Source organism: Sapajus apella, unplaced genomic scaffold (assembly GCF_009761245.1).
Source record: "Sapajus apella isolate SASKATOON/1434 unplaced genomic scaffold, GSC_monkey_1.0 scaffold12, whole genome shotgun sequence".
NCBI lineage: Eukaryota > Metazoa > Chordata > Mammalia > Primates > Cebidae > Sapajus > Sapajus apella.
In genome coordinates this window covers 22,028,309-22,053,205 of record NW_022436952.1, presented here as the reverse complement: position 1 = coordinate 22,053,205, position 24,897 = coordinate 22,028,309, and the positions used below count along the sequence as shown (strand labels likewise).

The following is a 24,897-nucleotide window of genomic DNA, read 5'->3' as shown; positions in this document are numbered from 1 at the left end:
TGCTCTCAGAGCACTCTGCCTGCCTTTATCATGAGATGTAACCTTGCCATGTGGAAATCATTTGTTTATCTGTTTCCCTAATGGTCTACAAGGTCCCCCTCCTTGAGGAAAGGGACTCTTTTATTCATTCTGCTGGCAGAGAGCAGGCACTAAAAGTTCGTTGAACAGAATCTTTAAGAAGAAGGTGGGAGCTGAGATGAAGTTAAGGGACTGGGAGGAAGTGCAGAGGAAGGAGGAGGGAACCGAGATAGCAGCAAATAAGGAGCTGCGTGTGTGTGTGTGTGTACGTGTGTGTGTGTGTGTGTGTGTGTGTGTATGGGGGGGGTGTCTGTGCACCCTCCCCCCAGCAGACCCCAGCCAGTATCAGGATCTCCCTTGTCTTGGAGTCTGAGTTCCAGTTCCAATATATATCCGTTCCACAGTTCCCAGAAGAGGAACTCTTCTGTTCCTGGATAGGGATCCCTTGTTTGGGTCACACATGGATAGGACTGAACAGAAAGTCTCAGGGAAAATTCTCTACCGCCCTCACTCTGACAGCCTGTTCCCTGCCTTCAACCAAAGCACGCCGGTCATGCAGGCAGAATCCTCGCCTTGGCCATCGCTTTCTGTTCTCAGTTCTCCCTAACTCCTCCGAGGACACATACCAAGGGTGGTAACTACGATTCTCTTTTGGGGTGGCCTCATAGCTGTTATAGTTAGACTCAGGCCTCCTTTCCACAGACCCAGGTACGCAACTACGCCGGAAAGCCCCCGTCTCTGCACCTCCATCCTCCTCACCTCCCTTAGCAGCTGCAGCACAGGGATTTCAACACATGGGTTACAAAGCTGAGTCTCAGAGGTTCAGACAGCTTTCTAATGGCCTTGAAGTTCCGGGGGGTGGGTGGGAGAAAGTCTAGCAAAGAGTTGTCACCCAGTCCTGGGGCTGTCTAGCGCCTTTCTACGCGGTGGGGACGGGGCTGGGGAAAGAGTGACCAAGAGGAAGATAGTGTAGGCTCAGCTCACGGGTCGCCCAACAGCCTCAGACAAGCCACTTGACCCCTGGACTCAGTTTGGGAACCTGTAGCAATGGGTTTGACCTCTTCTGGCTGCGAGTATCACCACTAGGGAGAGGCAAAGGCTTGCAGAAACCCCGACTCCCGTTCTGGCCGCACGCTTCTCGGGGCCCAGGTAGGGTGGGGACTGGTCGCGAGGGCTGGAGGGGGCAATGGCAGGGGAGGCCTGTCCCTGCCGCGGGCCGTCTGCACAGGGGACCTTTGGCCCTGCTCCCGGCCCCCTCTTCGCCCGCCCAGTTCGCCGCGTTAAGTGCTGTCCGGGGCTTTCGTGACGCGGAGCTTCAAGTGCCGCGATCGGGCAGAAGCAAAAAGGAGTACCCCCCGCCCCTCACGCCCCGCACCCTGAGCGCCCGGGCGTGCAACCGTGGGCGGCGGAGAGCCGCTGCCCTCCCCTCGCCTCTCCCTCCGCCCCTCGCGGCGCTCCCGTGTGTGCGGGTGTGTGAGTGCGTGTGTCTCCCTCGCTCCCTCTCGCACACCCTCCAGCACTAGTGCAGGCGGCGAGCCGGCGGCTCTCCTCTCGCTCGCTCGCTCGCTCCGGCCGCTGCGCTCCTGCTCCGCCGCCGCCGCCGCCTCTGCAGTCGCAGCCGGGCATGGTGAGTGAGTGAGGTCCAGCCGCCGCGCGCTCCCCCAGCTCGTCGCCGGACCCCAGCCTCAGCCGGCTCCGTCCCAGGGAACCAGCCGGCGGCGGGAGCGCGCTGTGGGGCCGGGCGGCGGGGGACCCGGGAGACCGAGCTGTGCCTGGAGGGGCGGCCCGTGCGCCCTCGGTTCCAGGCGCGCAGGGCCGCGGGACCCGTCTTGGGAGCAGGCGCTACGCCCCCTCCCTGCCCGGAGCCTCGCTCCTCGAGGGCTGCGCGCACCCTCCCCGCCCGCCTGCCCCCGGTTCCCCTCCTGCTCCCACAGCGCCAGTCGCCCCACCCCGTGACCGGCTCCCCGTCTTGTCCCGCAGGACCTGCCCGGACGGGACCACGCCGCAGCCGCCGCCGCCGCCCGGAGCCGCGCTTCGGGTCCTGCCTGAGCCCAGCCGCGCGCGGGGCCGCCGCCACCGCCGGCGGGGGATGGGGCTGCCCGGGAGGCGCGCCGAACCCGTAGGGGGAGCGCGGAGCCGGCGCGCAGCCTGAGAGCCCGAGCAGCCCGCGCCGGGCCGGTCCGTGCGCACCGCGCGCCGCCGCCGCCGCCACCGCCACCGCCACCGCCACCGCCGCCGCCACTGCCGCCCGCGCCTGGATGGCGCCATCGCCCCGGCGCGGCTGACCGCTCCGCGCCTCCAGCCCGGCCCGCGCGGCGGTCCTCGGAGCCCGGCCGGCCGGGGGAGCGGCCTGCCGCGGAAGCCTCCCCGCGCCCTCCCGCCCGGCCCCGCCATGGCGCTGCGGCGCCTCCTGCTGCTGCTGCTGCTCTCGCTGGAGTCCTTGGACCTGCTGCCCGGCGCCCACGGAGCCCGCGGCCGCGCCGCCAACCGGACCCTGAGCGCAGGCGGCGCTGCTGCCGTCGGGGGCCGACGGGCCGGGGGCGCCCTGGCCCGGGGCGGTCGCGAGCTGAACGGCACCGCCCGGGCGCCCGGAGCCCCGGAGGCGGGAAGCCGACGGGGGCAGCCCGCGGCGGCGGTGGCGGCGGCGGCGGCGGCCAACGCGGCCGTCACCTACGAGACGTGCTGGGGCTACTACGACGTGAGCGGCCAGTACGACAAGGAGTTCGAGTGCAACAACAGCGAGAGCGGCTACCTGTACTGCTGCGGCACCTGCTACTACCGCTTCTGCTGCAAGAAGCGCCACGAGAAGCTAGACCAGCGCCAGTGCACCAACTACCAGAGCCCGGTGTGGGTCCAGACGCCCAGCACCAAGGTGGTGTCGCCGGGGCCCGAGAACAAGTACGACCCGGAGAAGGACAAGACCAACTTCACCGTCTACATTACCTGCGGGGTGATCGCCTTCGTCATCGTGGCCGGAGTCTTCGCCAAGGTCTCCTACGACAAGGCCCATCGCCCTCCGCGGGAGATGAACATCCACAGGTGAGAGCGCCGCGTGCTGCGCGCCCGGGTCGGTCTCCCCGCGGCCTCACCCTCTCCGCTTGCTTCGCCTGTCCTCTTCACTCTCTGCATCGTCACACCTCCCCTGGCCCTCTTAAGTCAGTTTACCCTCGCTTCTTTTGCATGCAATAAATCGGGGCGTTCTTGGGCCCCCTCCTCCATTTTTTTTTCAGAACCGGGAACGCATGCTTTGGTGGTCGGGGATTTACAAGACAGAGTAAGAATTGATTGAGTGCGTGAAGTTCCAAGTGTAAGAATGTTCCAAATGCTGTAATCCTGGATGAGGATCCAGGGTTCTGTTTTCCTGGCTTGTGGGCACCTCAGTGTAGGCTCATGGCGTTTAGTTTTTTGAGTCAAATCAGAGTGCCATCTTCAATATAGGGAAATGACCAATGTTGGAACCTTACTGAAAGGGGTACCAAGTGGCTTAGGGTCAACTGGGATGTTCTTGTGCATTAGGAATTGAGCTTTTATAGAAAGGATGCCTCCTGCCGGAAGAAGGGATAAAGATTCCTCCATTCCATGTTGACCAAGCACAGATGGTGTCTCTTCATTGCATCCTGTGGAGTGGGATGTTTGTCTTTCCTGCTGAGACTGGAGGACTTGTTCTTTGAAACCCTGTAGGCAGAACTCTGAGTTAACAGTTCTTGCCTGTGTTAAACCTGGCGGGGCATCTTTCACTGATTACCTTCCCAGAGGCAGCGCCGCCGCCGTGGGGGGTGGGGGGATTGCCTCCTACGAAAACTTACACCAAGAGCTCAAACTATGGCAGTCCCTGGTTCCACTCTGAATGCTGCCTGCCACACTGCCTTGGCCCCCAGTGAGCTCTTGGGGAAGTCAAAGCCAAGGGGAGGACAGAAACCCAGCCTCCCCCTTAGAACTCTAGGAATGACACACCCAGGGGACGCAGTTAGCTTGGCTTCCAGTCCCCTTATGATGATGGATGACTGGACATGGTGCAAAAGTCCTCTCAGGGAACAAATCTTGCCCCAGGAGGTGCTTCCATTTCTGGTGCGTGGTGCTGCCCTGGTCGCGGTGACCACCCCCCAGACCACTGCTTGTGAGTTGGCCCTGCAGGCTCCCACACTGACCTATTCACCTTGAGCTCATCTCTGCGTCCTGCTTGCTTGTTATCCTTACCACCTGAAAACCTCCTTCCTAACCACCTGAAAACCGCCTTCCTCGCTGCTGTGCTCATTAATCACCCCTGCCTTGCTGAAGAGAGAGAAAGGCAGAGAGAAATTTCTAGGCATGCTAAAAGAGCTGATTTTTTTTTTCCTGCTTGATATTGTGGGTGTTGAGAGAAACGATACTCCCTGGCAGGTTTTATTGAGTCAAATCCACAAAGGGTGGGTACCTCAAACTCGGGTGCTGGAATTGGGGTGATTCCAAAAGGAGACCCATGTATAAGGCTCTGTCCCCCTCAGGTGCCTCCACCTTGTCTTCCACCTGCATCTCATGTCTCAGATCATGCAGTAAGTATCTGCTGGTGTGAGAAAGCCTATGGTCAGTCTTGGCTCTCAAATGCAGAAGACAAGTGGGACAGAGAGCAACATAAAGGCGAGACAGTGTTTCTTTTGCATCTTGTCCAGCCAAGAATTTTCTGTCTTGACTGAGTGTGGAAAGAAGAGAAGGAATTGCCTGTGGGGTAGATGCTGTCCTGAAGCAGATGTGCTGGTCCTTATCATCCTTACACCTCTGCCTCAAGACTTAGAGGCTTGTCTCCTCTTTCCCTTCTCCTGTGGCTTTGGCCTCGAATGAAACCTTCTTGCTGGCTGATTCCTACACATCTTTCTTTAAGTTACTTTCTTCCCTGAGCCATTGTTCTCTGTACTCAGAGAAAACTGCCTGCTGCCTTGACCCTTCCGCCTCATACTGAGTTTATTCGTCATCACCTGGGATGATACAGAGGGCGGTGTCCTCAAATACTGGCAGCAGGCAACTTTGGATGCTGGCACTGGCACATGACCCTGGAGAGGTCACTGTCCCTCTTGGTGTTTTCTCCTCTCCCCACCACACTGATACCCCTTACGCCAAACTAGGGTGATGGTAATGACACCATTGAGGCTATTTCTCTCTGGGGTTGGGGAAGCAGAGTAACCATGGGAAGGGAGATGAATTTCAGGCCTCAGAACATTATGCAAATATGGGATGTTTCCCCCTCAAGTTCACCTCCTGATTTTATTCAGTTCACAGCTTCTCTTCCAGCAGCTGCAGTCTTGCCTGATCAGAGCTTTGCAAACCATCATGTCGGTCCCTGTTGGGTAGGGGACAATGTCTGTGCGGTGGGGTGGCAGGGGGACAGAGCATGGGCAATCCATCTATGACACTCCATGAGTGACCTTGGGCAGGTCAGGGAAACTTATTTTTCACTTCCAGGTAACTCAAGCACAGCAATGTCCCAACTCAACCTCTTGCTTCTGGGGTAGGTCAGAGTGAGTGTGCATGTTGCTGTCAGATTCCTGGGGGTGAGTGTGACTACACCGCTCCTCTCACTTTGCTCACCCCTCAGAGGGCACCGATTGCCATTCCAGTGAGTATTTTTGTGCAGACTGCCTTGTTGGGCAATCAGGGTGGGGCAAAGGAGGGAGTGATGGAGAAAGAGAGAAATATTCATACTATAATGAGTTTTTCCTAGTGAAAGTGGGGAGAAGAAAGAGTGTACACTCTTGAGAGGTCAAGAGAGGAAGTGGATGTGCATACAGTCACATATTCCTTGAAATAATTCAGCAAAGATGTTTTCTTTGTGAACAGGAAAGAAGAGTTGGTTTTAGTGTGTGATTCCCCCTGAAGATGATAGCTGGGCAGGCAGGGGCTGAGTCTGAGGGAGTTTCAATGAGAACAGCCTTATTGGAAAGGGACATTTGTGGGAGTATGAGCAGGGGTGAAGGGAAGGGATGGACCACCTGCGTCTGCCTCGGTGCTCCCAGGCTGGACAGTGCTCTGCCTGCCCGTGCACACACATTCCTTAGGGCAGGACTTCCTTTCATGTCTCTACTCCTGCAGGGAGGAACAGATTTAATCATTTCCAGAAGTGATTAGACCTTGCTATTGTGTTTCTGAGCGAGAAATCAGTGTCTGTGAGGGAAACTGTCAGCTCTCTGGTGATTCTAATAGATGAGCACCAAGTCCGACTAAGCTAGCTGGACTCCATGGAGGACGAGGAAGTGGGTACGGGGCGATGAAAGGCAGATGCAGGTGCTGGCTGTGGCCAGAGAGCCCCAGGGCGGCCGAGCCTGCCTTTCCCATCTGAAAGCCAGTTCCCGCCAGGATCTCCACTTCACTTTTCCCTTCTTTCAAACTGCCCGGGCTAAGGCTCAAGCTGCAGCCATCCTCAGATTTTCTGATTTCCCGAGTGGCTTCTGCATTGCTCCCCTGGGGTTCTTTGTTCCGGGAGGGGCAGCTGATGTTCTGAAAGGGCTTCGCCATGCCCAGGAAATGGCCTGGGGAGCCTGGCTCCTTTTTGACATTCACGTTCCTGTTAGCTGTCTCACATCTGAACCTGTTCCTTCCTCCTCACCCCGAGTTGATTCATTCGTGTCTTGGAGATGAGAATCATTCTGAGGGAGGAACTGTGTGGCTTTTTTTTTTTTTTTTTAATGGCTAATTAACAGATGGGTGAGGAATCTATTAGGATGCTGGAGATGCAGTGGGTGAAATCAGAGCTCTCCGGAGTCCTCCCACTGCCGGCACAGGAGCAGAGGGGATCGAGGCATGTAGGGTGGGGTGGGGGGATATCTAGGGGTGTGGGAAGAAAAATCCAGGTGGATATCAAAAGGAAAAAGAAAAAGTAGTGACCCCTTCATCTTTGGGTTCGTTCTCCTGCTTATTTCTAGAGGAAGTCAAGGGAATACTTTGTTCTACTCTTTCTCCCTCCGCAAATTAATTAGAAACTGAAAGAGCCCTGTTTTTTCCTCACAGGCCACATAACTGCAGTAGCAGGGCCCTTTCGCCGGCTGATTTAGTGAGTTCTCTTCCTAGCCTCATGGGCAACGAATTGTCAAGTCACTCCATTTTTTGAAGCACTGTGAGCTCACTATAATGAATTGATCTAAATAGAGAGTCAACTTATTTTTCTACTGCAAATATAGAAGGAAAGAAACAAAAAGGCCTCTTGCCTTGGACTGAAAGTCTTCGTCTCGCCTTTATTTCTTTTCTCTTTGAGTTAAAAAATGCTTGTAGGGAAAGAGGACAATTGTGGAAGAACTGGAGAAGTCTCATGGAGGAAGGAGCAGGGGAAGGATGCTGGGAAGACAGGAGCAAAAATAGCAAAAGGGGGAAAGCAGTCCGGGGAGAGGTTGATTATCCCCACCGAAGGGACAAGGTGACATTGCCTGGCCCTCGTGTGCCAGGCTTGGTTTGTCCTGACTCTTGCAGAGATACGCAGACATTCACTTAACAAATGAGCCCTGCTCACCTTCCCTGGGCAAGATGCATTTCATACTACACCATATAAGCTTATAAGGCACATGCTGCCTTTGATACATGAGGCTAGCAGGGTCCCTTCTTGCTTTAGCACAGTAACCATGCAAATACTTTTCAAATTCCCTAGACTGTGCAATTCCCCTTGGTCACATTGCCCACTATCTTCATGTCCCTTCCTACCCCTCCTCAAGCTCAGAGGGACTTACATCTGTCCCTTTCTTCCCTCCTACCTTACCCAAGGTGGGGAGCACGTTCATTTCAGGGAATCAACTGCTAAGATACCAAGTTTACCTACTCCTCTAGACTGCCAAGACGCAGCTAGAGAAAAAAGTCTAATTCATTGTTTTCAGCTGGTTTTAATGAGAGAGTGCATTGACTCTGCAGTTGATTCAAATCAGTTGTGCAGGAAAGCGTGGTTAAGACAGCTGAAAAAATGAGCTGATTGAAAGAGGTCAATTCACTAGCTCCAGACGGACCGTCCTACAGACCCGGAATGAAAGCGAACCCCAGCAAAAGAAGCTTCATGCTTCCAGTTCTGCCACCTGATTTTCCAGGGGCTGGCAGATTATATCTAGGTCTTCACTTTCTAGCTGAGTTTCTCTGGTCTGCGAGAATTCCTACCAGGTGCTGGAACTGCCATCCTGCTCCTTGCTATGGAAGGTTACCATCCTCCTTCCCTGCTGCCTTCTTGTTCAAGCTCCGGTACCATCCATTTTTGAAATTATGGTGATTTTTGTCTTACAATTTTGCTCATATCCCTTGATGATATATCACCCGTGGAGCCTCAAAATGATGGTTTGAATTTACAGGTGTGTAAGATGTCTCAGATTGGTGGTGGTGGGCAGGGGTGCTTTGGTGGAATACCTGAAGACCTAGGCTAAATTCATTGTTTAGTTTCTGTGGTGATTTTCCCCCTTTTTTCTTGGGAAACTCTACCCCGTTATTTTTTCCTGACTTACGTTTATAACCTCACCTCTGTAGTGTCTTTCTTTGAAGATATTTTAGACAGATAAGAGGCTTGAGTTCGAGAGTCACTAGTGAATCCTCAGAAGGTCTCAGTCCCTTGAACTCTACCCTTGAGCAAGCTTAATTTTAAAACCACTCAGGGTATATCGCTAACTCCATTTTTTTAATCTCTCAAAATAAAACCGGAATCTTCTGAAAAAGCAGGGTAGTACATTCTATTCTTTTGTCATCTATTACAGAATTATAACATTTCCATTGCAGGCAATTCATTTAATCTAGTTCCCCAGTTTTACAAGCGAGGCAACTGAAATTCAGAAAGGCTAGATCACAATGCCAAGGAACCCAGCTAGTGGGTGGGTGAGCTTGGAGTTTAAGCCAGGGCTCCTGTGTTCTAGTGCCCAGACTCGTATTTCAATGAAAATACATTGTGCTTCTTTACTCTTTGCACGTTCCTTAGTCATCACCAAATAACCCTCAGATCCTTGGAGACGCGAGTTAACAGCCTTCTCCTTTCTCTTACTTTCCCATGTTTCTGTAACCCTCCTCGTTCAATGTTGCCACTAAATGTTTCCAGTAAAATGATTTCCGTTGATCTTCCCCAATCCTTTTGGAGTTTTTTCACATTCCTTTCTAAAGGGCAATAACCTGATCTAGGCATAATCCCTTTGTAAGGTCTGAGTAATGCGGACCATTGAAGAAGGAAAATACAGCACAGGCCAGAGAGTTGTGGACCAAGTCAAAAAGTCACTGAATGAAACTGTGGGCAGGAATCTGTCATTAAAAATTCAGACTGTGAATGCTTTCTCTTTCTGAGATGAGTAGAAATTCTGAGACTACCGGATCAATGCAGTTCAGCTGTGTGAGAGGCCAGAGACCTCCAGACATCCAGTGGCCGTGTGTGTGTGTGTGTGTGTGTGTGTGTGAGAGAGAGAGAGATTTCAGGGTTATCCTCCAGGGTGGCCCCCTACATAGAATATAGCTCTGCGAGCCACAGAAACACATTCCTTGGTGCCAATTTTGCCCCTCCTCCGCTCTGGGCCCAGATACTTCAGGCTAATGAAGCTGGAAATCTAGGCTTAATCATTATGTGAAAATAATCTTTGTGGCAAGCAGTTTGTGGGTTTTCCCTGTAATGTGCTTGATACTTTCTTTGAAAGATCCTGGGTTTACATATACCCTGATGTCTTGCCCTTCCAAGCAGTCACCTTGGGAGGCTGCCTGCTGATTCTTCTCTGGAAAATATTTCCACAGTTCCTCTCTTGAAATTACACTGAGGGTCCATGGCATGCCATTTTTACTTTCCATAAAGGTAGCATGTTTTTATTTTCCTAGGGTTGATTTGATTTTTGTAAGCAATGATAAATCATGGGGCTGAGTCTGATGAATGAAATAGGTGATCAGAAATCAAGAGTGCCTCCAGTAATGAGACTTGCTCTCCTAGGAGCAGTGTCAGCTGTCTCTGAAGGCAGGAGCCCAGAAGAGGCGTTTCAGAGAGGAGTGAATGGCAGCTCGACACAGGAGTGCCTGGCAGTCCACGATGATCGTTCTGAAGAGGCCACTCCTCATGAGGAAGGATAATTATTGGCCTTAAGAAAATCAGTTTTATGTTTTATCAGTGTGCCAGGCAGGTGGTGGGTTCTAAAGACAGGGGGAGAAAAATGAGTTGAATCTGCAGCAAGCATTTCACATAAAACTGCTCAGAAAGGGTGAAAAAAGTACATGGCCCACATTTCTGCATGAGATAGTAGACAGCTTAATTTAGCTTCCTAGTTTGATTCTGAGGGTAAAGGGACCCAGTTTTATGGGATGCATGCAGTGAGGCGCGGGGTCAGAGCCAGAGTGTTCACTGTCCCTGCCCTTTTTTCTATCCCAAGGCTATTGCCTCTGTGCTTCTGCATTCAGATGGGGTCACCAGCTGGGCCAGACTGCCATAGATGACGTAGAAATATTTGCAAGCCCAGCAAGGTGAGGCTGCCAGTGAGCCATTGCTGATCAATTCCTAATGGGCATTTATCACCACTCCCTCCACCCCCCAGTGTGCATTCAGTGGATGGATTGGTCACTGAAATGGAGTGAGGGTGGGGCAGGTCGAGTGTAAAGGCAGGTGACAAGGGTTACCAGACTCAGCATTTGCAGGTGGGGTAGCAGCAGCTGTACTACTGTGGGTAGAATGGCATTCCGTTATCTCAGTCAGGAATTAGGGGTTGGTAAAGGGCTAGGCATTTGTACTGCACCCATGCATAGGCTGAGTCACAGCCTCTGGCTCTGCTGATGACCCTCTAAAGGTCATTCTTGGGCATTCTGGGAAGAGTCAGTCTTGCAGTGAGCCTGGGGAGTCCCTCTTAACTCTGTTCATGTGTCAGGACTGTGGGAGCTCTGTGTCCCAGGAGCTTATACAACTCCATCACCCATGCAGGCTCACAAGCCAGGGATGGAGAGAGCTGGAGGTCTCAGTGAGCTGAAGACTCGAGGAAGTGGAGAGGATGGTAGAGAGATATTCATAAGAGTGCCTGGTCTCGAGGGCTTACTCTGTACTAGCATCCATCCAGCTCAGCACCTGACCTGCATTATCTCACTGCACCCTCCCATCATCCCCTCTGAGTGCCGAGGCCCATGTTACAGATGAGGAAACTGATTCAGAGAGGCTTAGTAACTTGCCCAGGGTCACACAGCTAGGACATTGCTGGTGCCCTTCTCTCTCTGAAGTCCAGTGGAGCAGCTGGCTCTCACCTTCCTGAATGTAATGGAGCCAGTGATACTCAGATTACTTAAGAAAGCAAAGACCCACCTGCCCATGCCCTGGGATTGGTTATCACAGTGAAGGACTGGGAGGATAAATGACCTACCTAAGAGGGCTCTGCGGAACCAGAACAGCGGCCCCTGCTTAGATTGCGTGCAGGCAGCACAATGCCCAGGGCAGTGAAAGAGCTCTCTTTCAGGAATAGATTCTGTTGGCTGAGGACAGCAAAGGCAATGCAAAGAAAATATAAAACAAAATGAAACACCCTGATTTTAATTGAGGGGGAAAAAAAAAACCACTTGACAATATGGAAAGAACCCTTGGGCAATTCTGCGTGAGTCCTAGCTCCTGGGAACAGTGAGGGGAGCTTGGGTAAGGGGCGCTGGAGAGAAGAGGCAATTTGGGAGACAGTATGGACCTAGGGCTATTTCCAGTTTTAATTACTGAGATGTGGAGCTCACACACAGCTCCGTTTATCACAACTCTCACACCCGTCCCCATTTCTAACATCTAGCATTGTGCATACCAGATGCAGCATTTTGGCTAACTTGATTCTGTTTCCCTGTTCTAGTTTTATTCCTTCCCTATTTCTTTTTCTTTTTTCTTTTCTTTTTTTTGGAGACTGTTTCGTTCTTGTTGCCCAGGCTGGAGTGCAATGGCACAATCTCGGCTCACAGCAACCTTTGCCCCTCAGGTTCAAGCGATTCTCCTGCCTCAGCCTCCCAAGTAGCTGGGATTACAGGCATGTGCCACCACGCCCGGCTAATCTTGTATTTTTAGTAGAGACGGGGTTTCTCCATGTTGGCTAGGCTGGTCTCAAACTCCCGACCTCAGGTGATCCACCTGCCTTGGCCTCCCAAAGTGCTGGGATTACAGGCGTGAGCCATTGCGCCCAGCCTCCTTCCCTATTTCTATCTTTGTGGCTATGCTTCCTAATTACGCTTTCCCTGTGATTCTCCATTTTGGTGCTCTCAAGTCCCCAGTCCTGAAGGGCACGTGGAAAGGAAGGAATCCAGGGATGCTCTAATAGCCTGTGTTTTACTCTGCAGCTCCCAACCTGCCACAGGACTCAAGCTCCGGTGGTCACAGGGCAGTAAGCAGCAGCTGAGCTCACATTCCCTAGCGTGCAGCTCCATGCCAGGGGCACCTGCTCAGGAAGCTCACCTCTGTTTGACGGTGTGTGGAAATTTATCTCACTAGTTTCTCCAGGAAACCAGCGTTCCTGCTCCCTGTTTTCATCCTTCTTGCCCGTGCTTGGCTCATGCCTACTCCTTGTGAGAGGAGCAAGAGAACCCTTGGATCCTCCTTGCCTAAAGCCACTGTCCCCGTCTCCAGACCCATGGACGCAGGAGTCCCAGTGAGACTCTGGGTGGCTGGAACCTTGGCCCTGTTCCCCAGTGTTTGGGAATAGAGTCGCTGCTTTCTGCCCGCTTTGCAAACACTCTCATTATTCCTTGCTTTTTTGGCATTTGGTCTCGTGTACTGTTCCCATTAGCTTCGGCATTAAAGTCTCATTACTCAGGACATCTGTCCTCTGGACATATTCGTTGTTCCCTTAGCCAAATGTCCTGTTCTGGGAAGAGTGTTTTCCACCCAAACAGCCACTTCTGTCTTCCTTCGCCCTTGCTGTTTCAGTGGGAGGAATTTGAATTCTGAAAGGCTTGGTGGAGGGAGGGGGTGGCTGTTAATTTGAAGTGGCATCTGAGAGTCCCTTCCAGAGCCCATCCATCCCTTCCATTCTGAGGTCCTGGGAATGTGGGCTTTTGCTAGGAGTCAGGCAGGCTGGTGGCAAAACAATATAGTAGCAAAGAAGAGAGTTGTCAGGAGAGTTTTTCTCCCTCAGTCCTGGGATCAGGCTCAGATACAATCAGTAGGGAATTCTGACCGCTGTCACTGCTGTTTGGAAGGCTTCGACTGAAGGCAGGGCTCCTGTTAACCCACCTCCCTGCAGAGACAGGGCATGAGGCCGGCCCCAGAGCTGAGACTGCTCCAGAACTTGGGGAAGAATCTGGATACCAACTTCCCTGTTGGACTCGTAGTTAGCTGTTTCTGACTTTTTGCAGCATCTTGAGAGATTTACTTGAAGTTTCCCAGGAATGGTGTCCCATAGTCTTGGGAGACTGTTTACGCAATGGGAAATCACAATGTTTTTCGATGCTCAGATAACCAACAGCCAGCTTCTTACCTACCCTCAAGCGTTTGCAAAGAAGAATATCGGGCTTTTGAGCAAAGGATCTCTTACATCTCTCCCTTGCTTTTAAGTCACATCATTAAAATGTTTCTTCGTGTTACTTTCGGTGTTCTGTCCACTGCTGCGTCTTCTCCATCTGTCCTTGTTTTGATTCCTGTTCACTTCTGTCGATCTGTGTTCCTTCTCCCCTCTTCCTGTGACTCTCCTTCTTGAACTTGTCCTGCCATAACTTCATTAAGCCGTATCAGTTTAGACACTACTAATTCAAAATTTCTCCAAATTGGACCTGGGCAAAGTTATTTTTTTTTTCTCTCTGATAAAAATCTGCGATGAATGGATTGATAGCTCAAACATGACTGCAGAGATTTTGCAGGGGCATAGACCATGGAGAAGGTTAGATTGTTTTCCGGCAGCTTCTCAGTAAGCAATTGACATGTTAATTACAAATCATTCTTATCAATGAAGTAGCTCTTCGAAGATCAATTTTATTTTAATTTTTAATCTGGTTTAAAATCCTGCAATGACCTGGGAAGCAGTAAAAATGAGTTTCCTTTAAAGTGTTTTAGAATTTTCATGTCTGTTTCATTGATTGGGATTAGCCTGCCCTTATTTCTACCGAATTGGTGATGCTTGACTGGATGCTGCTTCAAATCCCTTTTTGAATTCCCTCTGAGGGTTCCTGCTTATTTTCCCTCTTCTTGTTTCTCTTCTTTTTCGATTTCCCTGAGTTTTTAGAATCCAACTCTCTCCCTTCGGCTTTGAGAATTTATGTTATGAACCATGCCAGATCCCTGTGCTCGCTTTTCTGCTTCTTGCCAGTCATGACCAGCTGGGCCTGAGAGGTTATGGATCTGGGGGCAGACTTTGGTCAACTCACCCATCTCTGGGAAATAAGGGGACTTTGAGCCCTGCCTTGGCTGTCTCTGTGATTCTCTCTCAGTGGCCTAAGGAGTCTGCTCATGAATCACTGTTCCCAACACCACTGTTTGGATTGAGGAGACAGCATCACACCTACTGTAGGATGTGTCAGGAGGCATGCAGACGGCAGCCCTGCCCTTATAGAAGAGAACTTTGACCTCCCTCTCTTAGTCTGCTTATGTGGCTCTCCAGGGACATCTAGCAAGGCCCTCTTTCACTTTTGGAGGTTGTCACCCATCTTTCCCTGTCTTAGAGCATTTCCTGGGAGCTGAGCTATGAGGCAGGATGATCCCAGCTCTGTCACTTTCTGTCTCAATGACCTTGGGTGAGTCTCTTGGCCCCCCTGCTATGGGATGTGGGCTATAACACTGTGGAGGTATGTTCTTCTCTGGCCCATTCTGCAGTCAGCACACCTGAAAGGTATATGCTGACACAGTCCACATCTGTACTGGTAGGTTCAACAGCTCTGGGGTGTGGGAGGAGCTGCATTGTCCTTGCACATGCCACTGAAATAAGATTGTTGGCCAGGCGCAGTGGCTCACGCCTGTTATCCCAGCACTTTGGGAGGCCGAGGCAGGTGAATCACAAGGTCAGGAGTTCGAGACCAGCCTGGCCAATATGGTGAAACCCCGTCTCTACTAAAAATACCAAAATTAGCTGGGTGTGGTGGCGCATGCCTGTAGTCCCAGCTACTTGAGAGACTGAGGCAAAATAATTGCTTGAACCTGGGAGGCGGATCAGACCATTACACTCCAGCCTGGGCAACAGAGCAAGATTCTGTCTCAAAAAAAAAAAAAAAGTTTTTTTTTTGAGGAGGGCCAGAGAAGAACATACCTCCACAGACAAAAATATTTTTTTGTCTGCAAATGGCCTCATGAGGATACTGCTTTTAGCATCTTTACTTCATAGGATCTCCTGGTGGAAGAGGACTCATGAGGCATTTAGTGGCTGTCTCTCTTGGCACCACCTTCCTCTCCTCTCATGCACAGCAAGTGGCCACCCTTGCATCTAGGGCTGGACTGCCCCTACCCCTGGAGGCAACTGGCCTATTATTAAGATGCGATTTTAGTTGATTCTCCTGGGGAGCCAAAATTGACTTCTTGGGCCTGGGATCTACCCCCTGGAGTAACCGCATCAGGAGTGTATCCTTTCTTTTTCAGGATGGCAAAACATCTTTTTGAATATGGCAGTCAAGGCTCATGTTCAGTCTTCCCTTCTCCAGAATAAATAAGTACTCCTAGTTAAGAGTCTGTCCTCATGGGACATACGTTCAACTTCACACTGGGCAGAGGCTGTCCACCTAGAAATGGGGTTATAATTCTATGGTAAAACCCCAGATGAGATTTCTAAGAGCCACTTGTGGATCTCAGAAGTTCAGATGCAACTTAAAGATCTGGTCTCTTCTAGGAAGTTCCTTGGTCTGTAGCTCTACACAGCAGCTTTGCTTTGTGGCAGGGATCTTTCTCCCACACCACAATGTCAACAGGATGGGAGTGTTTGCCTGTTTTGTTTACACCTGTATTCCAGTGCCTAGAGTAGTGCTTGGCACAGAGTAGGTACTTAAGAAATATAACTGAATGACTGGCTGAATGAATGAATGAGTTAGTCAATAGGAATTAAAGTGGTCTTGTTTGTGTACCCTGCCCTTCTGACGTTTGTATTAGTGTGAAGATTCTTGAGTAGGGAAATGACAATAATGTTTCTAATTATTTTAAAGAAGGAAGAGAAAAAGGGAAAGAGGGAGGGAGAAGGGAGGAAAGAAGGAAAGAAAAGGAAGAAAGAACAGGAGAAGGAAAGAGAAAGAATAACTGAATCTTTTACAGAAAGGATTGCTCTGGCCAGTTTGATCTGTTTTCGCTTCTGTGCCCATTTAGACTCCTGATTTATTTTGCTCACCTGTGAATACCTTTGTTTGCAGTGGGTCTTCATCTGGTTGCTTCTTTGCAGACTAGTGGAAGCACAATCCATGCTGGCCTGGCAGGAAGGAACAGACTCTCTTTGTACTTGGCTCCCAAAGTCCAAGTTCAAGGTTCAGCGGAAACTGGTGTGTGGCCATATGGATTTCCATCCTTAGGCCTGAGTGGGAAATATGGCACATGGGTGGTCCCTTCCAGGATGACCCATGGCCACAACTGTGCCGTGTGGCTCCCACACCACACCAAGAATGTTGCCAGTTTGGCATAACCTGCACCAGTCTTCCAAGATGCCCCTCTTCCACCTATGCTTTTGCTATGGTCCTCTAGGCTGGGCGATGTAGACTTTAGGAGGTTGTGGACATTTGGATTTATTTATTAGTCAAATATTTATGTAGTGCTTACAAGGTGCCAGGCTCCTTGTAAGGCTCCTAATTGCTTTTATTACTAAGTGCTTTTACAACTATTACATCATTTCATCTTCATGATAACTCTAAGAGATAGACATTATTTTTTTGCCTCATTATTTGGGCCTTATTTTTTTAACAAGGACACAGAGCGACAGGACACTCAAGTCGCTTGCTAATTAGCAACTTGAGCTCAATGAATGGCTCAATGAATTGTGCTGGGGACAACTCAGACCTGCAGAGCAGCTCAATTGAATGGCCAACCACCAAGTTGGCCATTCCAACTTAGGCTCTCTAACTCCAGAATCCTGGTGTATGGCCATTAGGCTGTGCTGCCTGCATGTTGCCTCACCTCTAGGTTTAGGTCTGAGCCCATTGCAAATAAAGAAAACAACAGCAGCCTGGCACGGTGGCTCACTCCTGTAATCCCAGCAATGTGGGAAGCCGAGGTGGGCAGATCACCTGAGGTCAGGAGTTCAAGATTGGCCTGGCCAACATGGCGAAACCTCGTCTCTACTAAAAATACAAAAATTAGCTGGGTGTGGTGGTGGGCTTCTGTAATCCCAGCTACTTGGGAAGCTGAGGCAGGAGAATTGCTTGAACCCAGGAGGTAGAGGATGCAGTGAGCCGAGATCACGCCACTGCACTCCAGCCTGGGTAACTCTGCCTCAAAAACAAAACAAACCAACACCATCGATCACAAGAATAGTAATGGCACCAGCGACAGTCCATTTGCACTTGTACATGGGTACACTTATGAACTCATCTGTCCTCTGGTTGACCATGTGGCCCTTCTAGCAAATCTCTTGGTAGCATTTTGTGTTTTCCCAGCTTCCAGTAGTAGGGGTACCTGACACATCCATATTTTCAAAGAATTCTCAAACAATCCAAGTATTCCTGAAAAGTCTGCATTTGGTATCGATGCTACCACATTTCCCAGGCCTGGGAAATGTTAATATGATTCATATGAGGAGTAGAGTATGTGAAGATGATGCTGTTAGGATTGCATTGGGCTCCCAAGGGATGCACATCTACCCTCTACCTGGCTCCCGGCTGGTCTAGCGTCAGCCCCACAACAGGCAACCTTAAGGATGGAGCAACTCGCTCCCCTTGCCTGAAAAACAAAACAGGCAGGCCGTGCCTTCCCTCGCTGAGTCCTGCGATGTTTATTGGCCATGATGAATTTCAATTGTGCTGGGGACAACTCAGACCTGCAGAACAGCTCAATGCAGATGCACAGACATTGTTAGCACAACAAATGAGATCTCCACAGCCATTCTGAGCCTCTCTGTATGAGGAGAGCAGTCTTGTGCACACACAAAGCCAGCAGCTGTGTTTTCCAAGTGGGCTCTCAGAGAACCGGGAATATGGAAAACTAAAGCCGTTTTCCTTGGTCCATGTTTATTAAAAATACATCCATTTCAATTGTCCTGGGTGCATATTTTAGACAATGGAAGCACTCTGACTGTCCAGTAGATAAGTGTGAGATGAAGTTAAAGAGGACATCAATAGTTCTAAGGGGTCATTATCAAGTAAAAGCTTAGGGTCGGATGTGGTGGCTCACACCTGTAATTCCAGCACTTTGGGACAATGAGGCAGATAGATTGCCTGAACTTAGGAATTTGAGACCAGCCAGGGCACCATGGCAAAACCCTGTCTCTACAAAAAATTTAAAAATATGCCCAATGTGGTGCGTGCCTGTAGTATCAGCTACTGGGGAGGTTGAGGTAGGAGGATTGCTTGAGTCCTGGAGGCTGAGGGTGCAGCAAGGCATGATTTCTCCACTGCACTTCAGCCTGGGTGACCGTGTGATACCCTGTCTCAAAAAAAAAAAAAAAAAAGAAAAGAAAAGAAAAAAAGAAGCTCAGTTATCTAGGACTCAAATAACCAGTACCTTTATTTAACTAGAATAAAGTATCTACATTCTACCTTCAAGAGAAATACAATGAAGCAGCTATCAGAGACTTACCTAAAGAAAACAAAAACAGAAACAACTTCCACCATCCGTCTTGTAGTTTTCATATGAACAGCTCCATTTCCTAGACTGTCTATGTGTTACTTAGGTTTTCATTTGTGAAGAGAACTAAAGATTAGACTAATGGCCCTCTCGTGAAGAAGCTTGAATTCTTTAAAAAAATTAATTATATTCAGTATACTTAATTAGACAGGAATGCTTTTGGAAAGTTCTTCAAAAACAAGAGTGTTCTCATTAGTCCTTAGGAATAAGAGCATTAACCAGAATAGCTCGTTCACAGAATAGTTCATCTATTTGGCCTTTAATTGTACTTATCCAACAGCACCAATTTCTTCCTACCCACACCCCCCAAAAAAAGAGAAAGGGCATGATTAGGGCTCTGAACTATCCAGTTTGCCTTGCATTTGGCACAGAGTAACTTACTGAGTAATAGCTGAGCCTATTTTCTCCTTTCCACAGTATTTATACAGCTCAGAAATCCAGAGACATGGCAGAGGCAGAAGGATGGTTTCCATTGCACCACTTCAGTGAGCAGTAGTATTCATGGGGCCCTCATGGAGGGCATATTGATTGAGATTTAAAAGACTGACAGGTGAACTAAGGGGCCCTTCATTCCCCCACTTAATTTGGTGGGGGACCTAAGTTTGACCATCTGTTCAGTGAATGAAGATTGGAGCCAAAAAAAAAAATCCAAATTTTCATTCTGATGCTCTTTCACCATATTTGTTTTAAAGTTTGGAAATTCCATGAAGTCCAGGGACAATTGGGTAGTTCCTACCGGACTACTGGGAAGAACTTGGGAACAGGCCTTATGCAGAGCAGGTGTCTGCTGAAGTATGTTGGTGTTCTAGTCAGGATTTCATTTGGGAAAAAAAAAAGGCTGCTAAAATAATGTAAAAGGTTGTAGAGCTGTTGATGTTAATGACACACTGAGGTGAATAGCACTGAGCAGTTGAGCCACAGCTGAGTTCTTAGGTCTGGGTAGATCTTTCCCCTAACGATTAAACACTCTCTAAAATCTTGTGTTCAAGGACCAGTACAGGGACATCGTAGGTGAAGAAAATAAATGTGATTAAGTGGACGGATGAATGGATGGATGGATGGGGTGTTGGGTGGAGGGATGGATGAATGGATGGAGTGTTCGTTGGAGGGATGAAGTCTTCAATGATGGAGTGTTTTACAGATTGATGGATAAAGTGTTGGATGGATGGATGAGGGGATGAGTTGGGAGGAATGGATAGAATGTTGAATAGATAGGGGGTGGATGGATGGGATATGGTATGGAAACGGAGAGAAGGATGAATGGAGGGAGGGAGAGATGGATGGAGAGATGGGTGGCTAGATAGATGGATAATCTAGTGGGATATAGTCAGCCCCTGTAGTTTAATCTACCTATGTTTGGAATCTGAATTCAGAACTTACTAGCTGTGTGACCTTGGGTAACATATATAACCTCTAGAAGTTTTAGTTTTCTTATCAACAAAATACAGCTACTGATGGCAGATACTGTGTATGGGCATTCTGAGAAATATATGATCCAACGCATGTAAGAGCCAGTGTCTGGCACATGGTAATCACTCAGTAAATGATATCTAATTTTTCAAGCAGACAAGGCTATGAAGCAAAGTTATGAACAAGGTTTTGTTTATTTTTCTGTTAAGGGAAATCGCTTGCCATTTTAATAACTATTTCATGTCTTGAATGCAGATGGCAACATGTTAAAATGTTGATTGGGCTTGGTCCCTGCAGGTGTTGAGATAACTAAGCACATAGGGAAATTCAGACACACTTTCATTTCCTCGGGATCACTGACAACAATAACTGAGGTTTTAAGCAAATAAATAATTGGTATTGAACTGAGTCACTCATTTACTAATTGTTTCTCCATGCCCAAATATTAACTGGCATTTGCTAAATTAGCCGACCCAGCTGGAGGGACCAGGAGGACTCATTAAAGCTGATGATTTGTAGGAAGTGAAATGTATGTAAGAGGCAGTCCCAGTGAACAGAAGGATGTCCAGGCTTAAGTCAGAAGCGTTGGATTTAAATCCCTGTTCCAATATGTTTTAGTACTGGAATTAGCCTGAATCTCAGTTCCTTGTTAAGAATTATGGTAATAATAGATGCAAACGTCACAGAGATAGGATGGGAATCACATGAGACAAGGCAGGTGAATGCATCGAGAAATTATTAAGTGCTATCCAAATGTAAGATGATACTTTTGTTATTCAGGCGATTAATATACAATACCAAGGACTGAAGAAAGCTTAAGTTCCCTGGCCTGATCACATTGACTGCTTTCCCTGATCAGATTTGCTGCCTGATTAATTTACTCTCCCCTGCTCACCACACACCAGAGAAAGCCAAGAAATACAGAGGCAGAAGGGAGCATCAGACCTAGGTAATAATCTGGATAATTCAGGCAAAAGAATTATTTTGTTTGATATATCAGATATTGCAGCAAAAGGGGCTCGCTGTGGGTGGGGGAGGGTTGGAAGAAGCAGGACAACTAGGGTGACTCCTCACTTCAGATTTCTAAATCAGACACATCTGTCATCCACATGGGGGGTGACAGGGCCCTGCTGACAGCCTGTCCTGTCCTGAGTCCCTCACTTGGCCGTCTCTGTGTCTCTCTCTCCGTCTGACTCTTTCCCTTTGAATGTCTCTCTCTGACCCCCTTTCCCTGTCTCTTCTGAATCACATTTAATCTCTGGATTTCCTTTGCTTGTCTGTGGCTTACTCTCCCTCTTGCTCTTCCTACCTGCTTGCCTACCCCTCGGACTCTGCCTCCTCCTCTCTCTCTGTCTCCTGGTGCCTGTCACTTTTGCTAACTCTCTGCTCTGAACCTCTCCTGCTCTCTCTTGCTTGGGGTTTCAGACCCCCTCTCACTCTCCTTCTGTCTCTTTGGCTCCATTTCCTATTTCTCTCCTCTCTGTCCACCTGTTTTCTCTCCTCTCTTTCTCTCTGGACCTCTGTCCCCTCTCCCTCCCTTTCTCCCTCTCCATGTTTGCTACTGTCTGACTCTCCCTGCCGTTCTCTCAGATGCTGGAAGCTGCTGCACAGTCTTTCACAAAATCTGCTGTGCTGTTCCTCAGTGACCAATTTTCTTTCCTACGGTTAGAAAGTAGCTCAGGCCTTAACCCATTTCCTCCGGCGTATCCAAATTAATTAGGTGAGACCAGGATCGCACATTTCAGAATTAGAATAATATTTATTGAGCACCCTGGAGAGAAGGGGATGGAAGATAGAGAGGAACCAGAGCAAGGAGGGGGGTCACCAAGTGGAGGGCGAGGGAGGGGGAGCAGGCAGAGGGACTCGCTCTTCAGGTCATGTGGTCTGGGAATGAGAGCTGCCTTCCTAGTTGCCAAGAGGGCACTGGGAAAGGAAGGGTCCTGGAGAATGGTCACACATGGGTGCGGGACCAGGAGCATTTCCTTGGCTACCATGCACTTTACAAGATGTGGCAGGGTTCCCATCCTTAGGTAGCCTGTCAGGCCACCCTTGTTTGAGAAACGCCTTTTCCTGTACATCCCTCTGTCTTGGCTGTGCCAACCAGCTCAGCACACCCCACTGGACCTCAGGAGCCCCCTCACAGAAGAAGATACATAGCATAGTGCAAGTTGCTTTCTTCTTTTCTCACATGACCTAGAGACAGCCCCAGGAAACCACAGTTCTACTCTCTGTCTTTACAGATTTGCCCAATTGGGTATGTTATAGAAATGCGGTCTTTTACTATGGTGCTTCTTTCACTTAGCATGATGTTTTCGAGTTCTATCCATGAGATAGCATGGATCAGTATGCCTTTTTTTAATGACTGAATAATATTCCATTGTGTGAATATACCACGTCTTGTTTTTACATTCAGCAGTTGTTGGACTTTTGGGTTGTTTCTACCCTTTGGCTAGTATCAACACCGCTGCTATGAACCTTTGTACACAAGTTTAATGCAACATATGTTTTCCATTGTTCTTGGGACTACCAAGGAATAGATTTGCTGGGTCATATGTTAATTCTGTGTTTAAGGAACATCACAGTTTTGAGGAGCAGCCAAACTGTTTACCAAAAGGACTGTAGGATCTTCTGTTTCCTCTAGCAGTGTATGAAGGCTCCAATTTCTCCACCTCCTTGCCAACACTTAGTATTATGTGGCTTTTTAGTTATAGCTATCCTAGTATGTATGAAGGGTTATCTCAGTGTGATTTATAGTTTTAGGACTAATATTTAGGCATATGATCCATTTCGAGTTAGTTTCTTGTATGGTGTGCGGTAAGGATCCAACTTCCTTCTTTTTCATGTGGTGATCCAGTCGTCCAAAGACCACTCGTTGAAGAAACTATTCTTTCCCCCCTAATTTACTCAGCTTTATTTTTAAACTTATTCAGTTGTCACTTTTCATGGGGGCAGAGTGTTGGAGCTGGGCTCTTTGTAAGAGGGAAGCCTTGAGGTGGGCAGGGTCCCACTGCTCAGAGATATCCCCTGGGAAGATGGAAGAATCTTTGCCGGGCTTGTGCAACACAGGAGTGTGTTGAGGACTGGGGACCTGACTCTGAAGTGTCAGTATCCAGGTGTAGTCTCTTGCAGCTGTCCAAACTCATCTATGTCCCACTGCCAGTGGGTATCTCACATGTCACACCCACAGAGAGCATCCTGTTTGAAAGCAGGTAGGGGAGCAATTCCCCCTAAATTATGAGCCCATAGATGGCAGGAATTAGGTCCCATTGATCTCTGTCTCTTCAGTGATTGATGCATGCTGATCCTCAGTCAATGCATGTTTGGTTGTTGAAGCTACATGCTGAGTTAATAAAAGCTGCTTTCTCTGAGTAACTGGACCTCTTGCAGGGGGGCGGGTCTCTCCTGCTATGGCAGAGTCTCTGCCTGTCTCTTTTTCTTCCTGCATATTTTTTCCCTGTGTTTGTGATTGTCCCCTCCTCTAAACTCCAGTTGCCTTCACTGTCTGCACCATCCACCTGTTTTGATTTTTTATCTTTTTATCACTATGTCCTGTCCTTGCAGCTCAATCACACCCTTCCTTGATGGCAGGAGCTGTGTGTTGTACTTATTTGGGTCTCCAGTACATGCTACTCAGCGTGTGGTTTTGGATGATGAAGTGGTCCCCTGATATTAGTGACCTGCTGCTGAATTTGAGGCCGATGGTTTCAGCCCTTCACCATAGTGGCATTCCACTGGCCAGCTGCTATAGATACCTGCCTGGCATAGATGGATATTTGCAGAGCCAGTATTTTGAAAGGGCTCAGAGTTTACTGATGTGAAATGAATTAAAGAAAGAAACTGTAGTCCCGGCCTTTTAGTCCGTACCTCCAGGCATGGTAACCTTTACCCTGTGTCCCCACTGAGACCAACAACAGATGCAGCTGACTATTGAGAACTGAACGCTGCCTGTCTCTCTTCCTGCGTCTCTGTAATTCAAAGGCCTATGACAGTAAGCTAACTCCCCTCATGGTTGTGCACACCTGCTCAGTGAATCTCATGTGATCTCCTTGTTTAGGGCTCTGGCTGACATCTTAAGACAACAGGGACCAATCCCGATAGCACACTGTGAAAGAGAAACTATCTCGGCTATTGATACCTCTCCCAAAGAGAACACACCGGTCAGATCGTCCTCCAAAAACCACTACACTCCTGTGCGTACAGCCAAGCAGACTCCAGGTAAGTAACAGCTGGGCACCTTTTCTTTGCTGAGGCTGATGAAAAGTTTCAGGATGTTTCTGCTCTGGCAGGGCAGGTTGTGGACCATGATGGTGTGATGAGGGACTTCCTGATGGACAGGGAGGCTTGCAAAAGGTTTTTGGGACTCTCTCCCTGCGGTGAGTTTTGATGGGTAAGACTGTTGCTGGTCAGTGTCTGGGCTGGATGAGTACTGACAATTTCAGGCATGTGTGACCCAGTGAGTGGCTGGTATAATTCTCTTACTGGAAAAGGAGCTTGCAGCAGACATAGCAGAATATGGCCATCCATTCAGCCATATGGTGGGAAACTTTAGGCTGACTAGGATGCTAGCTACATGACAAGAAATTACAGTCCCCCAATGTAGAGCCTGCTTAACTACTGGGATCTCAAAGAGCACCTCCCTGAGGGTGAGAATTAATATCTGTATTTTTGGATGACCCTTTCCTGTGCTCTGTAGATTCCCTGGATGTATGATGAGTTGCCATAAAATAACAATATGCCTTCTACTTTTTTTCTTACTTATTATTGCTATAATTGTGCAGAAAATGGCAGGGCTTATTTTCTTTGTCTTGGAGGTCAATAAATGAAGCTCAAAGAAA

At 49.0% G+C, this 24,897-nt stretch overlaps 1 protein-coding gene across 3 annotated transcripts in view; it reads left to right on the top strand.

Moving 5' to 3' along the window:
- The first annotated feature begins 2,410 nt into the window (after window positions 1-2,410).
- The window catches only part of SHISA6 (shisa family member 6), a 330,100-nt gene continuing 307,613 nt past the window's right edge, over window positions 2,411-24,897 (top strand). For all 3 annotated transcript variants that reach the window (XM_032280251.1, XM_032280250.1, XM_032280249.1), the window contains exons 1-2: window positions 2,411-3,057; window positions 24,117-24,277. In XM_032280251.1, the coding sequence (XP_032136142.1) occupies window positions 2,411-3,057; window positions 24,117-24,277 (808 nt within the window). The remainder of the gene's footprint in view (window positions 3,058-24,116; window positions 24,278-24,897) is intronic.